The 19,007-nt window shown below is 37.6% G+C and overlaps 1 protein-coding gene across 6 annotated transcripts in view; it reads left to right on the top strand.

Moving 5' to 3' along the window:
* LOC134157942 (phosphatidylinositol-binding clathrin assembly protein-like) overlaps positions 1 to 18,691 on the top strand; it is a 29,021-nt gene extending 10,330 nt beyond the window's left edge. Inside the window, exons 3-22 of one of the 6 annotated variants that reach the window (XM_062607417.1) lie at positions 263 to 338; positions 888 to 990; positions 1,178 to 1,271; positions 1,372 to 1,483; positions 2,523 to 2,629; positions 3,249 to 3,290; positions 5,242 to 5,327; positions 6,415 to 6,538; positions 7,572 to 7,708; positions 8,023 to 8,126; positions 9,015 to 9,161; positions 9,613 to 9,672; positions 9,764 to 9,859; positions 11,209 to 11,325; positions 11,461 to 11,491; positions 11,979 to 12,099; positions 13,866 to 13,889; positions 14,014 to 14,070; positions 14,403 to 14,510; positions 15,040 to 18,691. In XM_062607417.1, the coding sequence (XP_062463401.1) occupies positions 263 to 338; positions 888 to 990; positions 1,178 to 1,271; positions 1,372 to 1,483; positions 2,523 to 2,629; positions 3,249 to 3,290; positions 5,242 to 5,327; positions 6,415 to 6,538; positions 7,572 to 7,708; positions 8,023 to 8,126; positions 9,015 to 9,161; positions 9,613 to 9,672; positions 9,764 to 9,859; positions 11,209 to 11,325; positions 11,461 to 11,491; positions 11,979 to 12,099; positions 13,866 to 13,889; positions 14,014 to 14,070; positions 14,403 to 14,510; positions 15,040 to 15,054 (1,761 nt within the window). In that variant the 3' untranslated portion in view covers positions 15,055 to 18,691. Of the gene's footprint in view, positions 1 to 262; positions 339 to 887; positions 991 to 1,177; positions 1,272 to 1,371; positions 1,484 to 2,522; positions 2,630 to 3,248; positions 3,291 to 5,241; positions 5,328 to 6,414; positions 6,539 to 7,571; positions 7,709 to 8,022; positions 8,127 to 9,014; positions 9,162 to 9,612; positions 9,673 to 9,763; positions 9,860 to 11,208; positions 11,326 to 11,460; positions 11,492 to 11,978; positions 12,100 to 13,865; positions 13,890 to 14,013; positions 14,071 to 14,402; positions 14,511 to 15,039 lie in introns of those variants that run through there. The other 5 variants (XM_062607419.1, XM_062607418.1, XM_062607421.1 and 2 more) reach the window with 5 other exon arrangements.
* The last annotated feature ends 316 nt before the right edge of the window (positions 18,692 to 19,007 follow it).

Raw genomic sequence — 19,007 nt, 5'->3', positions numbered from 1 at the left:
CTTCCTCTAGGATTATTAATCTTTTATTCATGGGAAGTGATGTCTTTTTATTTAATTTTATATTTTTGAAATAGATTTTTGGATTTCAGAGCCTTTGCTAATCAGTAGCTTCTACTTTTCCTTTAAATTTTTCCCTTTTAACTGATTTCTATTGGTGATAGAGGTTACTAGAAACAGTTACAAGCTAAGTGTAGCGTTCTTGTAATATGCTTAAATGTTTTGACTCTCACAACAATAATATTTTCAACTTCTTCACCAACAGCGCTTTATCCAGTATCTTGCATCCCGAAACACTTTGTTCAATTTAAATAACTACCTGGACAAAAGTGCCATGCAGGGTAAGGACCTTTCACTGAAGGAAGTAACTGCTGCTTTTTTGCTCTATGTTGGTGCACTCTAGGAGAATGGTGACAAGGATGTGCTGTATAAGCAGAACCCCTTCTGATCTCTTGAGAATTATTTGCCAGTTGTAGAAAACATGTTGGGGTCTTTATGTGTTTTTTGGGGCGTTGCAGATAAGTTACCAAAGTCTTCAGCATTTTAGTAGGAAGGCACTTTTTAGACTAATTTTAAGAATATCTCAGTAGGAGCTGCTTGATTCTTGCCTAATATTTTATGCTTGGATCTTGCCTAATAGTTTAATTTGTTTAGGTGTTTATTTTCATAATCACAATGAATATTTTTCTAATGCTAGCAAGTTGGGAAGAAACTGTACCACCACATCTCAAGGTGAAAAACAGTGAATCTCAAGATTCTGGAAAGTGCCTTTGAGGAGATCTTTATGCAAGTTGATGAAAAATGGGCTTGTAAAAGAATAGTTTTTGAAAAGAGCTTAAAAATCCCTGTACCCCCTCAAAATGTCTAACTTGCAAATGCTTAATTTTCAGGCTACGATATGTCTACCTTCATTAGGCGATATAGCAGATACTTGAACGAAAAAGCACTTTCATATAGACTTGTAGCAGTTGACTTCACCAAAATGAAAAGAGGGTAAGACTGTTGCTGCTGCTTTTGTTTGGTCTTCCATATTGGGGGGGGGAGGGAAATGGCAGTTGTTCTTGAGTTTACTGTAGAATTGTGTCCCTTTTGGCCCTTTGAAGCAGTATAGTGTTGTTGAAACAGCATCATACGCTGAGGTCTCTTGGTAACTTGTAAATATGTGTCTTCTGCTGTGTAGGATAGATGGAGTGATGAGAACCATGAATGCCGAAAAGCTTCTGAAAACCCTTCCGATCATACAGAACCAGCTTGATGCACTCCTTGATTTTGATGTAAGTACTTTAAACCCAGTGTTAAGTAACTCTCTCATTTTGAAGTGAGCTTCATTATTTTATTAAATACTAATTTACTTTCTCATTACTTTCTACACAGGCAAATCCAAATGAACTAACAAATGGTGTTATAAATGCTGCCTTTATGCTCCTCTTTAAAGATTCCATTAGACTTTTTGCAGCATACAATGAGGGGATTATTAATCTTTTAGGTATGTGAGAATTTTTTTAGCTTTTGAACTTTTGTGTAAGATACTAAGAGAACTAAAGAATACAGACAGTTTCTGACTGCAGTTTCATAATAAATTGTCTCTGCTCCGTTACCAGTGAATTAAGCCTGTCCTAGTTTCAGTGGCAACTAGCGTAGGCTTAAACATATGCTTCTTCCCTAGAAGAATACATCATGAAACAGAAGCTGAGAGGAAAGGGTGAGACTAGAACAAAGATACCATATGTGCAGTAGGTAACCTTTGCATTTGGGCTGTACAAGTATTGGTGAGATACTTGGTATTTTGAGTGTTCAGTATAGTCACAATATGATTGACTTCTGTTTTCTCATAGTTTATAGCTTGACTATTCACCTTTACCTGGTACCTGAATCTCATGAGCCCAGTAGATGACATGTATGATTTTTTTTGTCCAGGAGCAATAAGCTCTTAGCAAGTCCCTATAATGATTACTTCAGCAAATTTTTGAATGAAAACATCTTGGTTTGTTCTGTTAGTGCATTTACTCAATGAAATATTTGTCATTATATAGGGCAAAACCATAAAAAGTGAAGGATGTGGTTGATCCTTCTTTTGGTAGGTCAGTTCAGTGTTTGAATCACTCTAATGGTTCTGATGTCTTTTGGATATTGAGCCCATTTGCAAACATCACAATATAATGATACAGGGTCTAAAAATGTAGATATGTACCAGGAATATTTTCAGTTGCTAAAATAATTTTTCTCATTGCCAGCTAATAAGCTGACTTCTTGAAAACATCCCCCTAAATACCTAATTTAACAGTTGCAGTGGTTCACATTCGCGCTTAAAAAAGCTGTGCGTTATATTCTAGTGTTCCAAAAGAGAAAAAACAGTGTTTTCTTTTGATTAACTTATTACAAAAGGTGTCAGGTTTTCATGTAAACTTTAAAATCTAAATAGCCTTGAGTTACTCCTGTCTGAAGTTTGTCTCAAATTTACTTTTATAATATTGTCTTGGCTTTTTGCTGGGGGGCGTTATCTTACATTTTATTTGCATCCTCAGAAAGATATTTTGATATGAAGAAGAACCAGTGTAAAGAAGGCTTGGATATTTACAAAAAATTTCTAGCCAGAATGACCAAATTGTCAGAATTCCTCAAAGTAGCAGAGGTAAATAAATCTGTGTCAATGGAAGGGGTGTTGTTTTGCTGTCTGTACTGGTACAGTAGTCTATAGTCATAAAATGAACTTCATATACAGAGTAATACCTGCTGAACTTTGCTATGCAAGAAAGTATTTTACAGATTAGCTATTTTAGAGATAGTATGCACTCATTAACATGAAGTGAGTTTCTTGGGTATCCTTTTTATTAGCCAGACAACGGAGTAAATTTTCTGTAGTGTTGTTATAAATTGCACAAAGTGTCCAGAATATATGAACTGAATGTTACAGTCTATTTACAGTGCTCTCCTTTACTGTAACTGCTAACAATGGAGATGTAATTTCAGTAAGCAATGCGGGTGTTTCTAATGCTGCCAGTAAGCTTTTCTGTGTTAAAGTTAGGCTGGATGAAAAGTTGGATTTGCTTTGAAATGCAATTTAATGCACTTGTGATTGCTAAGTTTCAGTGAAACTCATACCACTTCATAAAGTTATTAATGTCCCTTTTTAGTATGTTAGCTTCTAGGTAACATTCAGACATCACCAGTTTTATTTTCATTGCCACTGCATGTAATAATGGACTTATTTCTTTTTTCTTTTCTTTTTTTTTTTCTCGTTGTAAACCCAGCAAGTTGGAATTGATAAGGGAGACATTCCAGATCTTACTCAGGTCAGTTTATGTATCTTATTGATTAAGCCAACAGGTTCTTTTGCAAGTTCCTTCAGTTCGTAGGGACACTGTATTTCTAACCTAGGACCAACCCAACAGGACAGAGGTATTTGGTGTTCTTTCTGCAGTGCAGAGTAACCTGATGAGCAGAATAAATGGCAGTCTGTCAGGAGACTGGCAATAAACTGGAGTGCCTTAGAGGTTTAGAGTACGCAGGCTGTTTAAGTGGAGCCAGTGTGAAACAGTTAAAATCTAACATGTAAACTTTTGAACAGTCACATCTAATCCTGCACCACCTCACAAAATTAAATTTCATGTGTAAAAATATATTTACTGTGAAGATTTGCCTAAACTTTGCCAGTGTCTTTTTAATATGGAAGTCAAATTGAAACCACAAGCTTCCATTGTCAGTGTTGTTGCCAACGTTCCAGTTGGCAGTAACATTCCATCTGAAATAATACATGTTTTAAATACAAATCTTTAGTGCTTACTCCTAGCAATTAATATTAAGACCTTTAAGAACTTCTAGGCCTTTGTTCTAGGAAAGAAATAAGACTGACACCAGCAGTGTAAGAGCAGAGAATGAATGAAAACAGTAGTTTGATGTTTTCTGTTGGTGTTTGATCTCAGCATCTTAGTCTTTGACTATTACTGCAGTATTCAGTTGGTCTGTACTACGCTAATCAAATCATATTCAAGTCTGAAGTGGTAATTCACTGGGTTTGTGTGCACTTGTCTGGTTAATTGGGTCATTATAAGGCTCTTCAAAGCAATTTTTTTTCTCTCATTTTACTTGAAACTTCATTTTACTGCTTTTTATATCCGAAACTTTCAGTGAGCATAAACCCTTTATAGCTGCTGTTCTGACAACTTTTTCTTTCAGTTAATAGTTCGGCTGTTTTCTTGTAAGTGCACTTAAATGTGAAAGGCAGCTCTGAACTGTGGTGGTGCATGTCAGCATCCTGTGTATTCCACAACTCCTGTGCCACTGTTAAGCAGTTCACTTCTATAGTAAATTTCTTGGCATTTATTAAGAGTTGAATAATTGTACATCCATTTAGTGCCATGTTAAAAGAAGTTGCTGAAATTTCTTAATACCAGGCTTTCACAGAAATTTGATTTTCTGTGTGCTTACATTTCTGAAATATGTTCTGGCAGGATCATGTCTTTGATTCTACTCTGGTCTACCATATTTAATCTATCTCCTAATACTTTGTTTATGCTTCTGGTGATTATTCTGTTCTGGGGTATGCATGTTTCAGAGTTTCTTTAAACGGCTCTTGACAACAATGGGTTTATCTCTTTAGAGGTTTATTATTACTGCTGCTGTATAACTGTTTTCCTTCCTTGATACTGATGTTGACACTACTGCCACTTTTGCCAGCTCCTATATAGAAAATGTTTCCCTTTGTAGGTGCCCTGTTTCACAGGGATGTTGTTTACTTCTCTTTTATAGCTGTAATTGTATTTCATGAACATAACTGGGTCATTTTCCTCTGGATGTCAGTCTGTCAGATGTCTTTGGGTGGGGAGAGGGGGGCTGAGTCATAAAATACAGCCTGTTTCAAGTCATAATATCTGGGTTAGCCCAGACATCTTCCCTGACATAAAACTACGAAGAATTTCATCTCTGATGTTGTTGGATGTCTGCAGCAATGAGAGAATTCAGAGAAGTTACTGGTTGGTTGTCTTTAGGTTTTATGGTTGAAGGGGTTGTTTAGAAGGTTTTAGAAACAGTAAGCATAGAATATGCTTCATGTCTCTGTGCTGCTCCTTTTGAAGAACCTTTAAAGAACAACTGATGTGCAGGATGGCACAATTACTGGTGTATGAGATTTTTGTTTGGTTTTAATGGATGTGGAAACTAATCTGTGTACTAAACAATGATGTGTTGTCTAGAAGCAATGTTTTATAAGTACTTTAACTTTCATTTTATAAATACTTTTACTAGGCACCAAGCAGCTTACTTGAAGCACTGGAACAGCATTTGGCTTCTGTAGAGGGAAAGAAAACGAAAGAAGTCTCCGCTGCCATCAGGTGAGCAGCCAGTGAATTACAATGATTGCCCATACTTGGGATTTGTCATCTTCATGCTAAGAATTTTCAGGATTCAGTCATTTGGTGTTCTCGAATTTTATTCATTTCCAAATATATCTTCCTAAAAGTATAAGTGAAGCATCTAGTGAGTAATAGTCTGATAGCTTAGTCACATTTGAAATCTAGGTATGTCTGCCTGTATCTCTGACAGAGTATTATGCTGTAATAAACCACTGAGCTGAGACTTTGTAGAATATTCTTTTTAGCTTTTACTTGTTTCAAGTCCTTTGGCTTATAAGCCTTCTAAGGTATTTGGGTTTTGAGGCTCTTTTTACCCAGGATAGGATGGCATGTATCTGCATTGTCCGTTGTCCACCTCTCAGACTGAAATTATCTTAAAACCTACTCATAGAAGTTCTTTGATCCCTTCTCAGAACAGCCAAATTAGCTGAGATGCTTTGTGCTGACAGAAACTTTGTTGTTTTTTTTTCTGTCAAGTACAGTATCAATACGTATGAACAGTAAGTACTTCTGATGGAAGAGTCAGAGAGATCTTTTGGCTTAGGCATTCTCCCACAGAAACGTGGTAGATGTTAATAAATGTATCAGTGTAAGCTACATTCCTGAGTTGCTGTCTTATTCCTCAGGTTTTTTGTGTGGTTTTGCAAGTATCCGAGGATTTACTGCACAATACTCTTCTAAAAACTATACTCTATAGGGGATAACTTTGCTTTATTCACTGTTATATGTGTAATATGTACAAACAAGCTTTCTGTGTCTCTGTCACTTGAATAGAACAGAATCCCAATCTAATCTGTGTGATCTTAAAGAAAAAAGACAGCTGGTATGTTTTGCACTTTCCAGTTCCTACCTGCTGAAACTTGAGGAAGTAATCCTGCGTACTCACACTTCTTTTTCACCAAACTTCATTATTGGGGTGTCTGCTTTTCTTCCCTTACTCTGTTACAGAAAAGACTGGAATGGAGGGGGAGTGACACACGACTAAGGCACTTGATGATTGCACTATCAGTGATGTATATCTGACTGCTTCTTAATAAAACTTTTTTTAAATCATTACTTTTTTTAGAGCTACTGCCCTATCCAGGGCTGTTTCCACACTTGCCTGTACAGGAATGCTGTTTAGGAAGATGGATGAGAAAGAAAAACAGCAGGCATTGGAGGAGGAGCAAGCTAGACTGCAGGCACTTAAGGTACTATATTTTTTACAAGTTTATATTCTGAGATTTATTGGAGGGTTAACTGTATACAGGTAGAAACCAAGTTTGGCTTAAAATTTAGGGGTGGGGGTGGTATAGTGAACCTCTTACCTTGAGAGACCAAGGCATGATTCTGTAGGATGTAGGTGTAATGGCTGCTAGAAGTATGTGGTGACTCTTTTACCAGGAGTATGACTTGAATAGGAGGCAGCTAATACAGATCATTTATATTCTTCTTTACAGGAGATTGTTATTTATCTCAAAGATTCACAAAATGAGAGTACAATTCTAGGTTACATCTTAGCAGCTGAACATACAGCATTGCTGTCGTAAGACTGATTATTGGTAGGAGGGAGTTACTTTTCCCCATGACGTATGGAATATGACTTTAGTGTGATTCTTCAGTCATGTTGCTCACAATGAGGGGATATGCTATAGTTCTGCCCACATTTAACTGCTCTTATTTATAATTCTATAGTTTACTTTGAAAAGCAGTTTGAACTCGTTCAGGTATAATTCATGGACTTTGAATAATAACATATTTGAAGTGTGGTAACATGTAACATTTGGATTGTATTCTCTCTTGGTTCCTTGATGTGCTTTTGTTTGCTTGTTGGTACTTGTTGAGTAGTCCTCTTGATAATACCTCTCTACTAAGGCCTGAATCCTGGTCCTTAGGTCCCTTTAACCCATTTATAATACTGTTTCCTGAGAACATACTCACTATAAAATCTCAGTCATGGCAAAATGCTTCTCTTGGTGAAAGCTAAGTCTGTAATTCTGTTGTGTCCCAGGCATATACAAGTGGGGCAGTTGGAAATTTTTCTTGCGTTGCTTTAACATCTCTACACATGCCTTAACAATAAAGCAACTCTGCTCATGTCATCTGGAGGTCGCATCTTAAAACTATTTGGAGTGTGAAAGCAAAGTTTAATGGTAATGCAGAGTTGGTTTGTCTCTGGAATTATAGAGATCTATTGAAGATTCTTTCCTGACAAAAATACAAACTGTGTATCTCATCTTTCAGGAGCAGCGATTAAGAGAGATTTCTGTAGTATCGAATTCCGTTTCCAGATCAGCATCCCCAAGCACCTTATCAGAAAAAAGTGTGAATACCACTGTAGCTGTTGACCTCTTTTCAGTACCAGCACCCACAACAAATAGGTGAGAGATACTTGGCTTTCTGAAGCCAGCAGAAATTACTGCACTGGCCTGTAGCTCCACAGTCAGCTGCAAAGCAATTGCAGCTTCTCAAGTGCTTCTCCAGAATAACCTTTTGCTGATGCTTTCCTAGTGTATTCCCAGAAATTTTGGTTACAGCCAATAATAAGTACTTAATTACTAGTTTTGTTTTGTATTACTATTATTGGTGGGCTGTTAGTAAATAAGAGAAAGTCAGATGGGTGTGAATGTTCGTACAACACAGGAATACAGTGCCTACTACACATCTTAATGTTTCCCTCTCTCTTCTTATTCAGCATGCCCAATCTTTCTAGTGACCTTTTTGATCTTCAGCCTGCATTTGTTCCAGCTGTGCAGAGTACTCCAGTTATACCCACATCACCAAGCAGTGCTTGGGGAGGTGAGCTGATACCATGATTTGACTAAGCAGTAGGTGAATTCTTGGAATACAAGAATAAAATACAAATTCATATTTAGTTGAATGTGCATCTTAAACCTTAATTACTTTGCATCCAAACATTTCTGTCCTTGACCAAATATAAGTCACCTGAAAGCTCTGGTGAACTGTTACAGAAAAGTTACCTTTTTTAACACATAGCAGTAGTGTCAATTTGCAGTAGATAAAATGGAGATATTTAATAAAAGGGAACAGATAGAAGAAATGTAACTAAAAAATTAAAGTGTAAAGATGCTGGGAAATACAAACTAACCAGATGTAACTGAAAAGATGCTGGACTAGTATTCCCATTCCATTAAGTGATATTTAATATACTTTTCATTTAAAAGATGTTGGTGACTTCAGAGTTCTTACAACATAGCTGTTCTTTTCAGCTTCTTGTACACAAAGTTCTCTGTACTCTCACCAATCCTTCCAATGTATAATGAGGATAGATGTCAAAGAAATGTGTTAAATGCTGAAATAAGACAATGTTAACACTATTGTAAGCATTGGTATTTTAATAGGTAGAATTGATTACCTTTATGTGCTATTTAAAAGGTAGATTCTTGAAGCCAGAAATGTAGTTGCTAGCTTTTTTAGTTGGTGAATGTTGTGTCATTCTTCCTCTCCCACCCGATGTCAATACTACAACTATTTTCCCTAAATAGAGCTGTTTGGTTTTTTTTTTAATCTGAAACTAAGAATTTGAATCTTTTAATGGGCAGATCACTAGGTGGAATGTTTAGGATTTGACTTTGTCTAGAGATTCTCATATTCAATCATTTCAGTCTGGTTTCCTTTTCCATTATTTGTACTCTGTATTCTTTCCTTCACTTCCGCACCTGAAAGGTCCTTTCTCGTCCTCAAATGGTTGTGTTGGTTCTCCACCTCATCTGGACATCTTTGACATGAAGCCAGTTGAAGAAGCTGTAAAATCTGCCACCCCTTTCATCAATTCTGCTTTTTCCTCCAAACAAACGGTGGAACTGTTTAGTGGTAAAAACCTAACCAAACAAAACTCATTTCTTTGCAACTGGTGATGATTATGCTAAAAAACTGGGCCCTGTAATCTTTTTGTGCTTTGGACCTATCTTCACTTTTATTAAAAAGTGAAAATGGTGCAGTAATTCCAGACGTAGCAAAAGATATGTTTCTTTAAAAATTTATTTCTATAGTTGAAACAACTCCTTATCGTGTTCAGCTTGCCCAGCATAGATACCCTAAGACTTGTAATGTTGCTGGAATTTTTGCTGCTTCCTTTCAAACTGCAACCTTTTTGCTGTTTTGTAATGGGGAATGCAGGAGCCGCTTGAGCTTTTCAAATTTGTTCAATAAAAAAAAATCCTCATTTATCACTAAAAACTCTAAAACAAAGACTTAATTTTTGATTCTCTTCTTTCTTTTTCTCTTTCAAACTGATCTGATTTTCTTCTCTCTTTTTACAAAGATGACTTTAGTGGTCAAACACCTACATATGCTTCTGTGTGTCATCCTCTGACTGTTGATGGTAATTTAATATTTTTTAACTTTCTAGTTTGACTGTGATGAGTGGCATTACTCCATGGCTGTATTTGAATACTCTAACCATTTTTTTCCAGGTTTTCCTCTTCATTCAGCTCCTCCAACAATTAACGTGGACTTTGATGCTGTTTTTGGAGGAAAATCTACAGCACCAGAGTGCAGGACTACAAATGGTAACAACCAGCTCATGACTAATTTATACCCTCCAGGCAACACTTGCTTAACAGTTTAACATAATTGCTATTGCAGTTTAAATTTAGAATCACAGACTGGTTTGGGTTGGAAGAGACCTTAAAGCTCATCCAGTTCCAGCCCTCTGCCATAGACAGGGACACCTTCCACTAGAGCAGGTTGCTCCAAGCCCTGTCCAACCTGGCCTTGAACACTGCCAGGGATGGGGCAGCCACAGCTTTCCTGGGCAACCTGTGCCAGCACCTTCCTAATCTAAATCTCCCCTCTGTCAGGTTAAGCCATTCCCCCTTGTCCTGTCACTACAGGCCCTTGTTCAAAGCCCCTCCCCAGCTTTCTTGTCGGCCCCTTTAGGCACTGGAACCTGCTCTGAGGTCTCCTCAGAGCCTTCTCCAGGCTGAACAAGGCCAGCTCTCTCAGCCTCTCTTCATAGGAGAGGTGCTACAACCCTCTGAGCATCTTCGTGGCCTCCTCTGGACTGGCTCCAACTTTAAGAGCATAGTACATTTGCAAGCTGATTATAGAGCTGATAGATAATTACAATTGAGCTGATTGTCAAGTTAAAATTAGCTTTGCGTAATCGCGTATACTGTAATAATAACTGTTTCTTCTCCTCTTTTGGGGAATGAACTTTGAATGTGGCCCTCTGGATATCTTTTAACTGGTAAGTTTATGTTAGTCTGTTTTCAGTGCCTATGACTTCAGTGTTTTCTTTTGATACATGATAATGAGTTTCCTCTAACTTCATTGAAATGCATTGTACTTTATGTAGAATGTATTTATAAATGTATATATAAAAATGTGCTGCTTGAAGAATAGCTGAATTATGATCTTTCTCTTGGTTGTTGGTATTTTACTATGTATTCAAAGTCCTTATGAACATACAGCAAAGGAACTCTTGCGTACATTCAGGATACTAGCAGTATCATGAAATTGCTGATTTATTTTTACAAGACTATTTTAGAAACTGTCTTTAACAACCTCCCTTCTTCAGTTTGAGAACATTCATCTGAATTTAAAAATAACATGTTACTGATGAAGAAAATTAAAGATTCTAATGATTAGTGGCTACAGTATAGGATTGTACAAAAAAACCCAGAGGTTAATTTATGCTTCAGTCCAAGTGTTAAACACTTTCAGCAGGTTGAACCTCCACTTGTAAATAGTCAAACTACTTTGTGTTCTATAAAGAAAATACCTCCCTTATGGATGGAATGGATGTATGGCTTATGGATGCCATAATGGATGGCTTATGGATGTATTTTGTGAAATGCAATGGAACTTTGGTTAACAGTTGCTTTTTTTGTTCTTCCTTTAGGTTTTACCCTTCTAGATGATGTATTGCAACCCACAGGACCACCACAGAATCAAAGAGCCCCTTTAGCCAGCCAGCAAAATGGAAAAATTCTGGCAAACGACCTCGATTCTTCACTTGCTAATCTAGTGGGAAGTAAGTATGAAGCTTTTAAATCTTAACTTTCCCATTTGTTACTGAAAACAAAACAAGCTCCCCCCCACCCAAAAAAAAACAACCCAAAACTTAAGGATTTTGTCTGTTTCTCTTCTCCCTTCCCTCTCCCCCTAGATCTTGGCTTTGGAGGAACTCCGCCCAAAAAGTAAGTGCATACATGTACTTATAATGTTCTCACATGAGTATTTGATAGTCTCTGGCAGTTTACCAGCACTAACATGGCAAGAGTCTCAACTCTTGAAAGTAATCTGGTACCAAAACCAGCAATGAAACAGTGAGTTCGTGGTCAGTTACTCCAAAATGGTCAACCTTAACTTGGAAGCAGTTCAATGAATTTAGTTTTGCACTTACTGTGTTTTTATGTAAGTATTTTATGAAGCACCATAGAAGATCTTGCAGTTACATAAAACTCTAATTATGCTGTACAGTGCAGTAATGATAGTTTACTTTTAACGTAAATCAGAACCCTCAGACATCATACTTGAACCGTGAGTAGTTACTGAAATCCTCAGTGTTTCCTCTACCTGTAGATTTCAGCTGTGTACCTGTATTAAGGCATGCTTTGGTTTTCCATTATGTTGTTGTTACTCTAGTTGTTGACTTTGAGAACTAATAGCACAGTTTCATTGTAGATCGGATATGCAGTGGACCCAGCCTACAGAGAAAAAACTTACTGGTGGAACGAACTGGCAAGCAAAAACAAACACATTGACCACATGGAGCCCTACTCCCTTACCCTCTATTCCACATATGGTAACTCCTCTATTATTGAAATCACACTTTGTTCTAGCAAATGCTACTTCCCTACTTGTATTAACTTTAAAAGTATAGCAAAGGTTGCCTGGGACAAGAGTGGGGGCCGTGGGGAATGCTTGTAGGATTGCTTCTTAAACTGAATAAGGTAGAGATTTTAGTATATTATATTTCCACTCAATGTAGAACTTGTCTGTTAAAGACCTGAATAATCAGCCTTTCACTTGAGATGTATCTCAGTTCATAAATTCTTTTGGAATTGAAACAAATGACCTCAAACCAGAAAATTTCTCACATGCATGTTTGAGATGCTCCCATCCTCCCTCCCCTCCCTGCCACACACACATGCACCTTAAAGAGATCTAAAAATGTATTTCAAGGGCAAAACTGCTGTTCCTTCCATTTTTCATTCCTTTTTCAATTTTATCACATGAAACACTTCTGCAACCTTTAATTATCAGGTCAAGCAGCACTTCGGCCTTTCGGTAGTGCTCAGCAGCAACTTCCTATTTTTAACACAGTACAAAATACTAAGTGGAAGCTTATAGTTATTTAAATGAAGAATTTTTATTCCTTGGAGAGATATTTGTAGCAACTGACTTTCCCTGTTCTTTTAAAAGAATTTTGTTCAAGTATTCATACAAATACAAACCCCTTCTGAAATACAGCTGCCTTAGAGGGACAGCTAGGGCAATTACTACATGAGTTGTGGACTGCTCTTTGTCTGACTTTTATTTTCCAATAATAGTAGCTTTGCTTGTAGTGCTTATTTTCCTCATCTTACATGAGTATGCTCATTCAGAATTATCAGAGTTGAATAGAATCTCAAATCCAGTATTGGTTTTAAACAAAAGTCAGAATTCAGATGGAGGATGTCTGAGTTGTATAGCACTTAGGTGAAACTTGTGAGACCATAAAACCTTTTTATCCCCACTTGGAGCTCTCAAACCTGTTAGAACACTGATGTGTTTTTATTTTTGGAGGCTAAAGGATACCTGAGCATACATGGATCACTGTGGATTTGGGTTTTGTGTTTTTATTTCATGTGTTCATGTTTAATAGCTCAGCTATGAGCATCTTTCCAATACTGGGACACTGATTCTAACTGCCCTAGCTTGGTCTGTGGTATTCAGAGCACCAACCCTTCAATTCATGTTTAGTCTCCATACTCTTTCGTAGAGAAGCATTTGAACTAGCACTTCTTTTTTAATACAGTGAGCACTACTTAACACTGCATGGCAATATGAAGTGCATGCATCACTATGCCTGTGAGCATAGCCTGTTCCAAGCTATTATCAGCTTAAGATGCTCTTCATTTTTCTTTTTTCATATTGTGATATGTTGCAGACATCAGAAACCAGTATGTCAGCAACATTGACCTGACTATTTGTTTCTCAAGCTGAATGGTCACTGGCTTCCTTATTCCTCTGCCTTTCTCTCGCATAAAGGGAGGCAGAAGGAGTATTCCATGCCCTCCAAAAGCTTCTCACACAAATGTCTGTGCAAGCAATATCCTCAAATGTGGCTGGATCTTGTAAACATTCTAGTCTTACTAGTGATAGTTTTCTAGGCAGAGAGCCTGTCCAAGTTAACAGGCTTAGTTACTGATGTTACTGTCCTTGCACTTTTTTCCTCCTGCTTTGTTTTCATAAATGAGTTGAGCATAGTTAGAGACAGTTCTGGCCTTGAATCCACCCCATGGTTAGAATTTCCAGTTCAAATACCTCTTAAATAATTTTCTGTCCTTACTCCTTTTGCTGTGCCAGAATGGAGTACACTATCCTGGATATGTAAGTCAATTTCTTGTAAATACATTGGTTATTTTAAGTATTGAAAAATAGATGTTTTTTACAGTTTTGTATCTATTACCAGCATGCACGAGCTTATCTAACATGAAGATTTTCTTGATTGAAGGTACCTGCTCCTATCACGTACCCACTGACCACGCCTCAAGTGCCTGTATACGGAATGGTAAGAAATGGGATTGTCTTTGTATTCCTGAAAAACCGAGTTGTCTCCTCCAGTGGGTTTCATGGTTGGCATTATTATAGTGAAATCATTCTGTAACTTATATGTATTGTTTCAAAAGATCGATAGTGTGTGAAACCTGATGGCTTTGTCACACTGTGCTTTGGAAAAGATTGCTCCAAGTGCTGTACAGCGTGGTTTTAAAAAGCTCTGACTTTACTACGTGTGTGTGTTTACATGCTTGTTTTCTACTACTCACAAAGCAAAAAGATCTACTAGAATTAGTTTGAATTTTATATATCTGTTTTGTGGGGGGTTTGCTTTTTTTCTAACAGGTACCTCCTCAGGTTGGAGCTGCTCCTTTGATGGCACCCCAGACAATGATGTATACACAGCCTGGTCTAAGGCCAACAAACCCTTTTGCACCTGTTTCTGAAACTCAGGTGAAGTGCTTTCCTTAATCTTGACATCACATTGAAACTTCAGTCTTGGTAAAACCAAGCAAATGCTTCATGAAGGGCTACTAATGTATTTCTTCATTTGAAAGTGGGGGCTCCTCTGTCAAGGGCAACAGCTTTTGCTGGCGAGGAAGCCAATTCAGATAGTGAGAGCATGTAAATGCAGGAAGAAAGTAAAAATCAGATTTAGTGGCTAACTCCTCACTGTGTCAGTATTAAGAAAATGGGAGTGGTGAAGATACATAGAATTTAGATTTCCTGTGATATAAGCTGGATGCTTGGTTTAGTCATGCTGACTAGAGAGGTGGTGACAGCTTCCCGAAGGAAAGGAAGTGAAAAAGGCACGGACAAGATGATTCAAGCTGAAGAAACTGTGTACTCCAAATATGTTCATCTTCATGTTCTTTGGGGATTTTTTAAAGTCAAACCTTGCAAGAAGGCAGTTGAATAGATCATAATTAAACCACTGGGGAGCCATGTGTGATGTGACTAATATGTAATCTCTGCTTCACAGATACAATTTATGTAGAGCCGCCAAAGCAGCAAGATGTGAGAACAACCAAATACTGGTAAAAAAAAAAAAAAAACACAAAAAAGACAAGACTGAATTTTGATCTTTCCATGATGTATTCCTGAACAGGGCAACTGTTTCTTCCCTGTATAATACAATATTAGTTTGAATTTCAATGCTTTCAAGGTTCTTGTTTATAACAGTCACTGCAGTGTGAATGTTTGTTCACGGATCTTTTTTTCTTCCTTCAAACTGCTCAGCAGAAAACTGTATTTTATTGAGGTTGACTCAGAAGGTTCAAGCTGGATTATCATCTTCAGAGCTGAGATGGAGGGGTATCATGATTGCTCTGCAACCTTACTCATCAGTGGATTACCATAGGAAGTTAACAGAGGATATCAAAGCTATTTATTTTCTCCATACAAATTCTGTGGCTGTTGTAACCAAGACACAACACAAATGAAGTCGAGCAATAAAATTTTTATGTGCTCTAATGAATACTCTGATAGAGTAATGCTTGCATTATCATAAGGCCAATATTGTGTGAAATCAGACAGCTTTTTCACATTAGGATAGCTTATAGTAATTTGCGAACTTTATAATGTGAGTTTGAAATGCTGTGAATCAACAAGATATATACATATTACATTACATATATATATTAAAAATAATAGATTGCTCCACTGGTATGTGGTGGGCTGAAAGCCTGTAATGGAGCAGGGGAAACAAGTGTGTTACAGAACGGCACATGCAGCCTCTGACCAGTGGCAGTAGCTGCGTTTCCATCGAGTATCTTCTCTGCAGATAGTGTCTTTCATAGCTCAAGAAGAGTAACTTTGGGAGCCAGTGAATGCCAGGTCCCCGGGAGCAGCAGGTGGGAGCAATTTGAAAATCTTAAGTGCAGAAGAGGCAAGAGATCCAACTTTTTCTACAAAGTCCGTTTGGTCAAAAGAAGCAAACCTTGCAATAGTGCGGCCATTTGTGACCTGGCACCTCTATGGAAATTACCTGGCTGTAGGGAATAGCTTGTGCTGCTTTTCTGAAATAAGAACCTAGTTGTAAATCATATAAAAGTAATTATTTTTAAACATGTAAATATGTGCAAACTTTTAGATAATCTTTTCTTTAATGCTGCAGTAATCTTTTTCTTCTGTAGTAATTTCAAGGTTAAAATGCTATGTTAAGAAATCCAGACTCTCTTTGAGAGGAAAATCTTTTAAATCAAGTAATTTATGAAGTACGCTATTCATGATGCGTACAGACTTGTGGCATGTCTTTTGTATTTACCAATCTTCCTCCAGAACTGCAGTTGGCTGTGGAAATGCCTTATCTTTTATTTCCAGTGTCTGATAAAAAGTGATACCTTTAAAACAACTGAAAAAAATTGTTAATCAAGTAAATGGAGTTGGGAGCAACCTTTCTTCCAGAAGTTTTGCGGCAGAGTTCAGTGAAAAGCTCTCCTGTAAAATGACTTCTACTCATGATTAATATTAAAGCTGAGTTTTTAAATAAAATAATAGTTTTCTATTGTTGCAATAAATAGACCTCCAAAGCAGCATGTCTTTTAGCTCTGGGGAGTCTATAATTGCAGAACTATCTCTGACTCTCACTATGATAGGCCTGAGGATTTTGTCAAACTGTCCTGCAGAGAACTTCTAAAATACCACATTTTGCTCATATTCCTGCTTCCTAAATGCATAATTCTGTCTAAAGAGTGCAAAAATAGTATTTTTAACCCTATGGAAATATTTTTGCCAAGTGAAACAACTCAAAAGTGACAAAACAAAAAACCATCCCCCAGCCCTTGGAATCTGTAACCACTGACTTCCAGGGACATGTAACCCTGCAGAGATTTAAACCAAGGAGTTCCTGAATGTGCTTTGATTTTGGTTTTATTTTAAGAATTTGGACTGGTGTGTAGCAATTTGATGTTCAAGTTTGAATTACAAAGGGCTTCAAGCTTTAATCCACCTCTATTGGGTTGAACAGTTGTACAATTTTAAGCCAATGAGTTCTTCAGTGCCTATAGTTACCCTCCACGTGATGAGGGAGGAGATGCCATTTAGAGTGGGTCGTTGTGTTGTGTTTGTTTAAGAATTAGTGAATTCCATTGATTTATTCATCATTGAAAGGTCTCGAGTTCAAATTAGAGCAGTACATGCAGTAATCAATGTCTGGGCATTACTGGCAGAGCTGAGAGTGCTACCAGCAGGCAGTTCCTCGCGCTGTGAGCTGTTGGGTCTCTCATACTGAGCTGTGTAAGTAGTAATCCATGATTTTAATGAAATATGCAAATAAATGCCTGGCAAACAGAACTTTATTGCAGAGCTTTCTGACCATCTGGAATGTACATGGCTCAGATTTAGTCCTAGGTGTAGTTGCACCATTTCTGATTTGCTCTGGATTTTTTTTAATGGTTCTTTGGTATGCTTTCTTGTAGCAAAGCTGTCTGATACCAATTTATGTAGTATTATAAAAGGAGAAACAGCCACCAAGTACATCCTAGAAACTTTGTGAGCTACCTTCTTTTTAGTCTCATTTAGAATGTTTGATACATTAAACCACGGCGTTCAGGTTTATCCTTATGAAGAAAATACTGAGACGCTTCGCTCTGCAGAGACATGCACAGGACTGCTTTTGCCAACCTCTTCCTTGTGCACGTATTGGAACACATGAAATGGCAGAGTGCTGTGTTTGTAAATCATCTAATCCATGCATTAGAAGTAAAACCCAAGGACTTGGGATGCTGTTGAGGCTTTTATGGCTCAGATCTTGTTCTCCAAAAAAAACCAAACCACTTTGAAGACAAAGGTCGTTCCGCAGCAGTTGTGAATAGTGATGAGTAAAACACTGAAGAGAGATGTACATAAATGTGACTTTCCCTTTTGTTTCCTTCGAGCTGGTTTGATCAGAATCCTGTTCTGAATGCTTCAGAGAGCAGGTAGTTGGCTTAAGATGTTGCTCTGGGTTTGTCTGAATAAGGAGGACGACTTGTGAAGTATGCTGTGCTTTGCGTTATTGTACTTCAGAGGGTCATTCAAGCCTGACTGTTGGGACTTGCTGCTGCTACAGGGAGGCTGTTGTGTGGGATATACCATAACTTCTGGGGGAACCTGGAGAGGTTGATTGTGTGTCGGACTGGAACGTGTACCTCTTTTTAAGTAACTGGGGTTTTCTAATGTTCTCTAGGAATAGTTTGACTTTGCCTCCAAGAAGTTACTGAATTTTTTTAAACATTGGACTCCTGTACTAGAGCAACCTCAGTTCTGTGCACATGGCGGTGGAACACTCATAGGTGAAAATAACACATGGACTTTTGTTTAAGGAAAAAACCACACAGAAACCAACAGAAAACCTTCGTACTCCGAGACTGAATACAGGGTGTATCCACATCTGGGTTTTTGATGTGTGGCAGGGAGGGGGGGGGTTACAATTAGAGTAGTACGCACTGTGGATCGGTGCTTAATTTGTACATAAAAAACAAAACTTTGTTTGGGGTAGTTTGTATCGTAAGGAAAACATCTAAAGGCACTGTGTATCAGTCATTTATTTCCATTTAAAAGATTATATTTTTGAGCAATGGAAACTGTACATGTTATCATTTATACATTACTGATAGCTAGGAGTATAGAAAACCTCTTGCTATTACTCTGAAGATGTATCTTGTCATTGATCTATATACATTACCGCATCGCTACGTTATGCAGATCCTCATGACCATTTATTTAAAGAGATTGTAGTAACTGGTACAGTTACAACAGGAATTGTAACGTGGGCTCTTTCGGTGTATCTCAAGCGTGTATCCTTGTGATTAAGTTGAATCCTTCACCAAATGTTTGGCTGGAAATTCCGTCTTGGAGCAATGACAAAATAGGTGCTGGAACAGATTTCCCTCACCCCAACCCCCACTTTCCATTATTTATTTAATAGGTCTCGTTTTGTACGTTATGTTTTTCCCCATAACAGGTTTG

This window comes from Pezoporus occidentalis, unplaced genomic scaffold (assembly GCF_034315485.1).
Source record: "Pezoporus occidentalis ecotype Australia unplaced genomic scaffold, CSIRO_AGI_Poc_V1 ctg123, whole genome shotgun sequence".
Classification (NCBI taxonomy): Eukaryota; Metazoa; Chordata; class Aves; order Psittaciformes; family Psittacidae; genus Pezoporus; species Pezoporus occidentalis.
The sequence above is the reverse complement of the archived record's forward strand: the minus strand, read 5'-3'. Positions and strand labels throughout refer to the sequence as shown.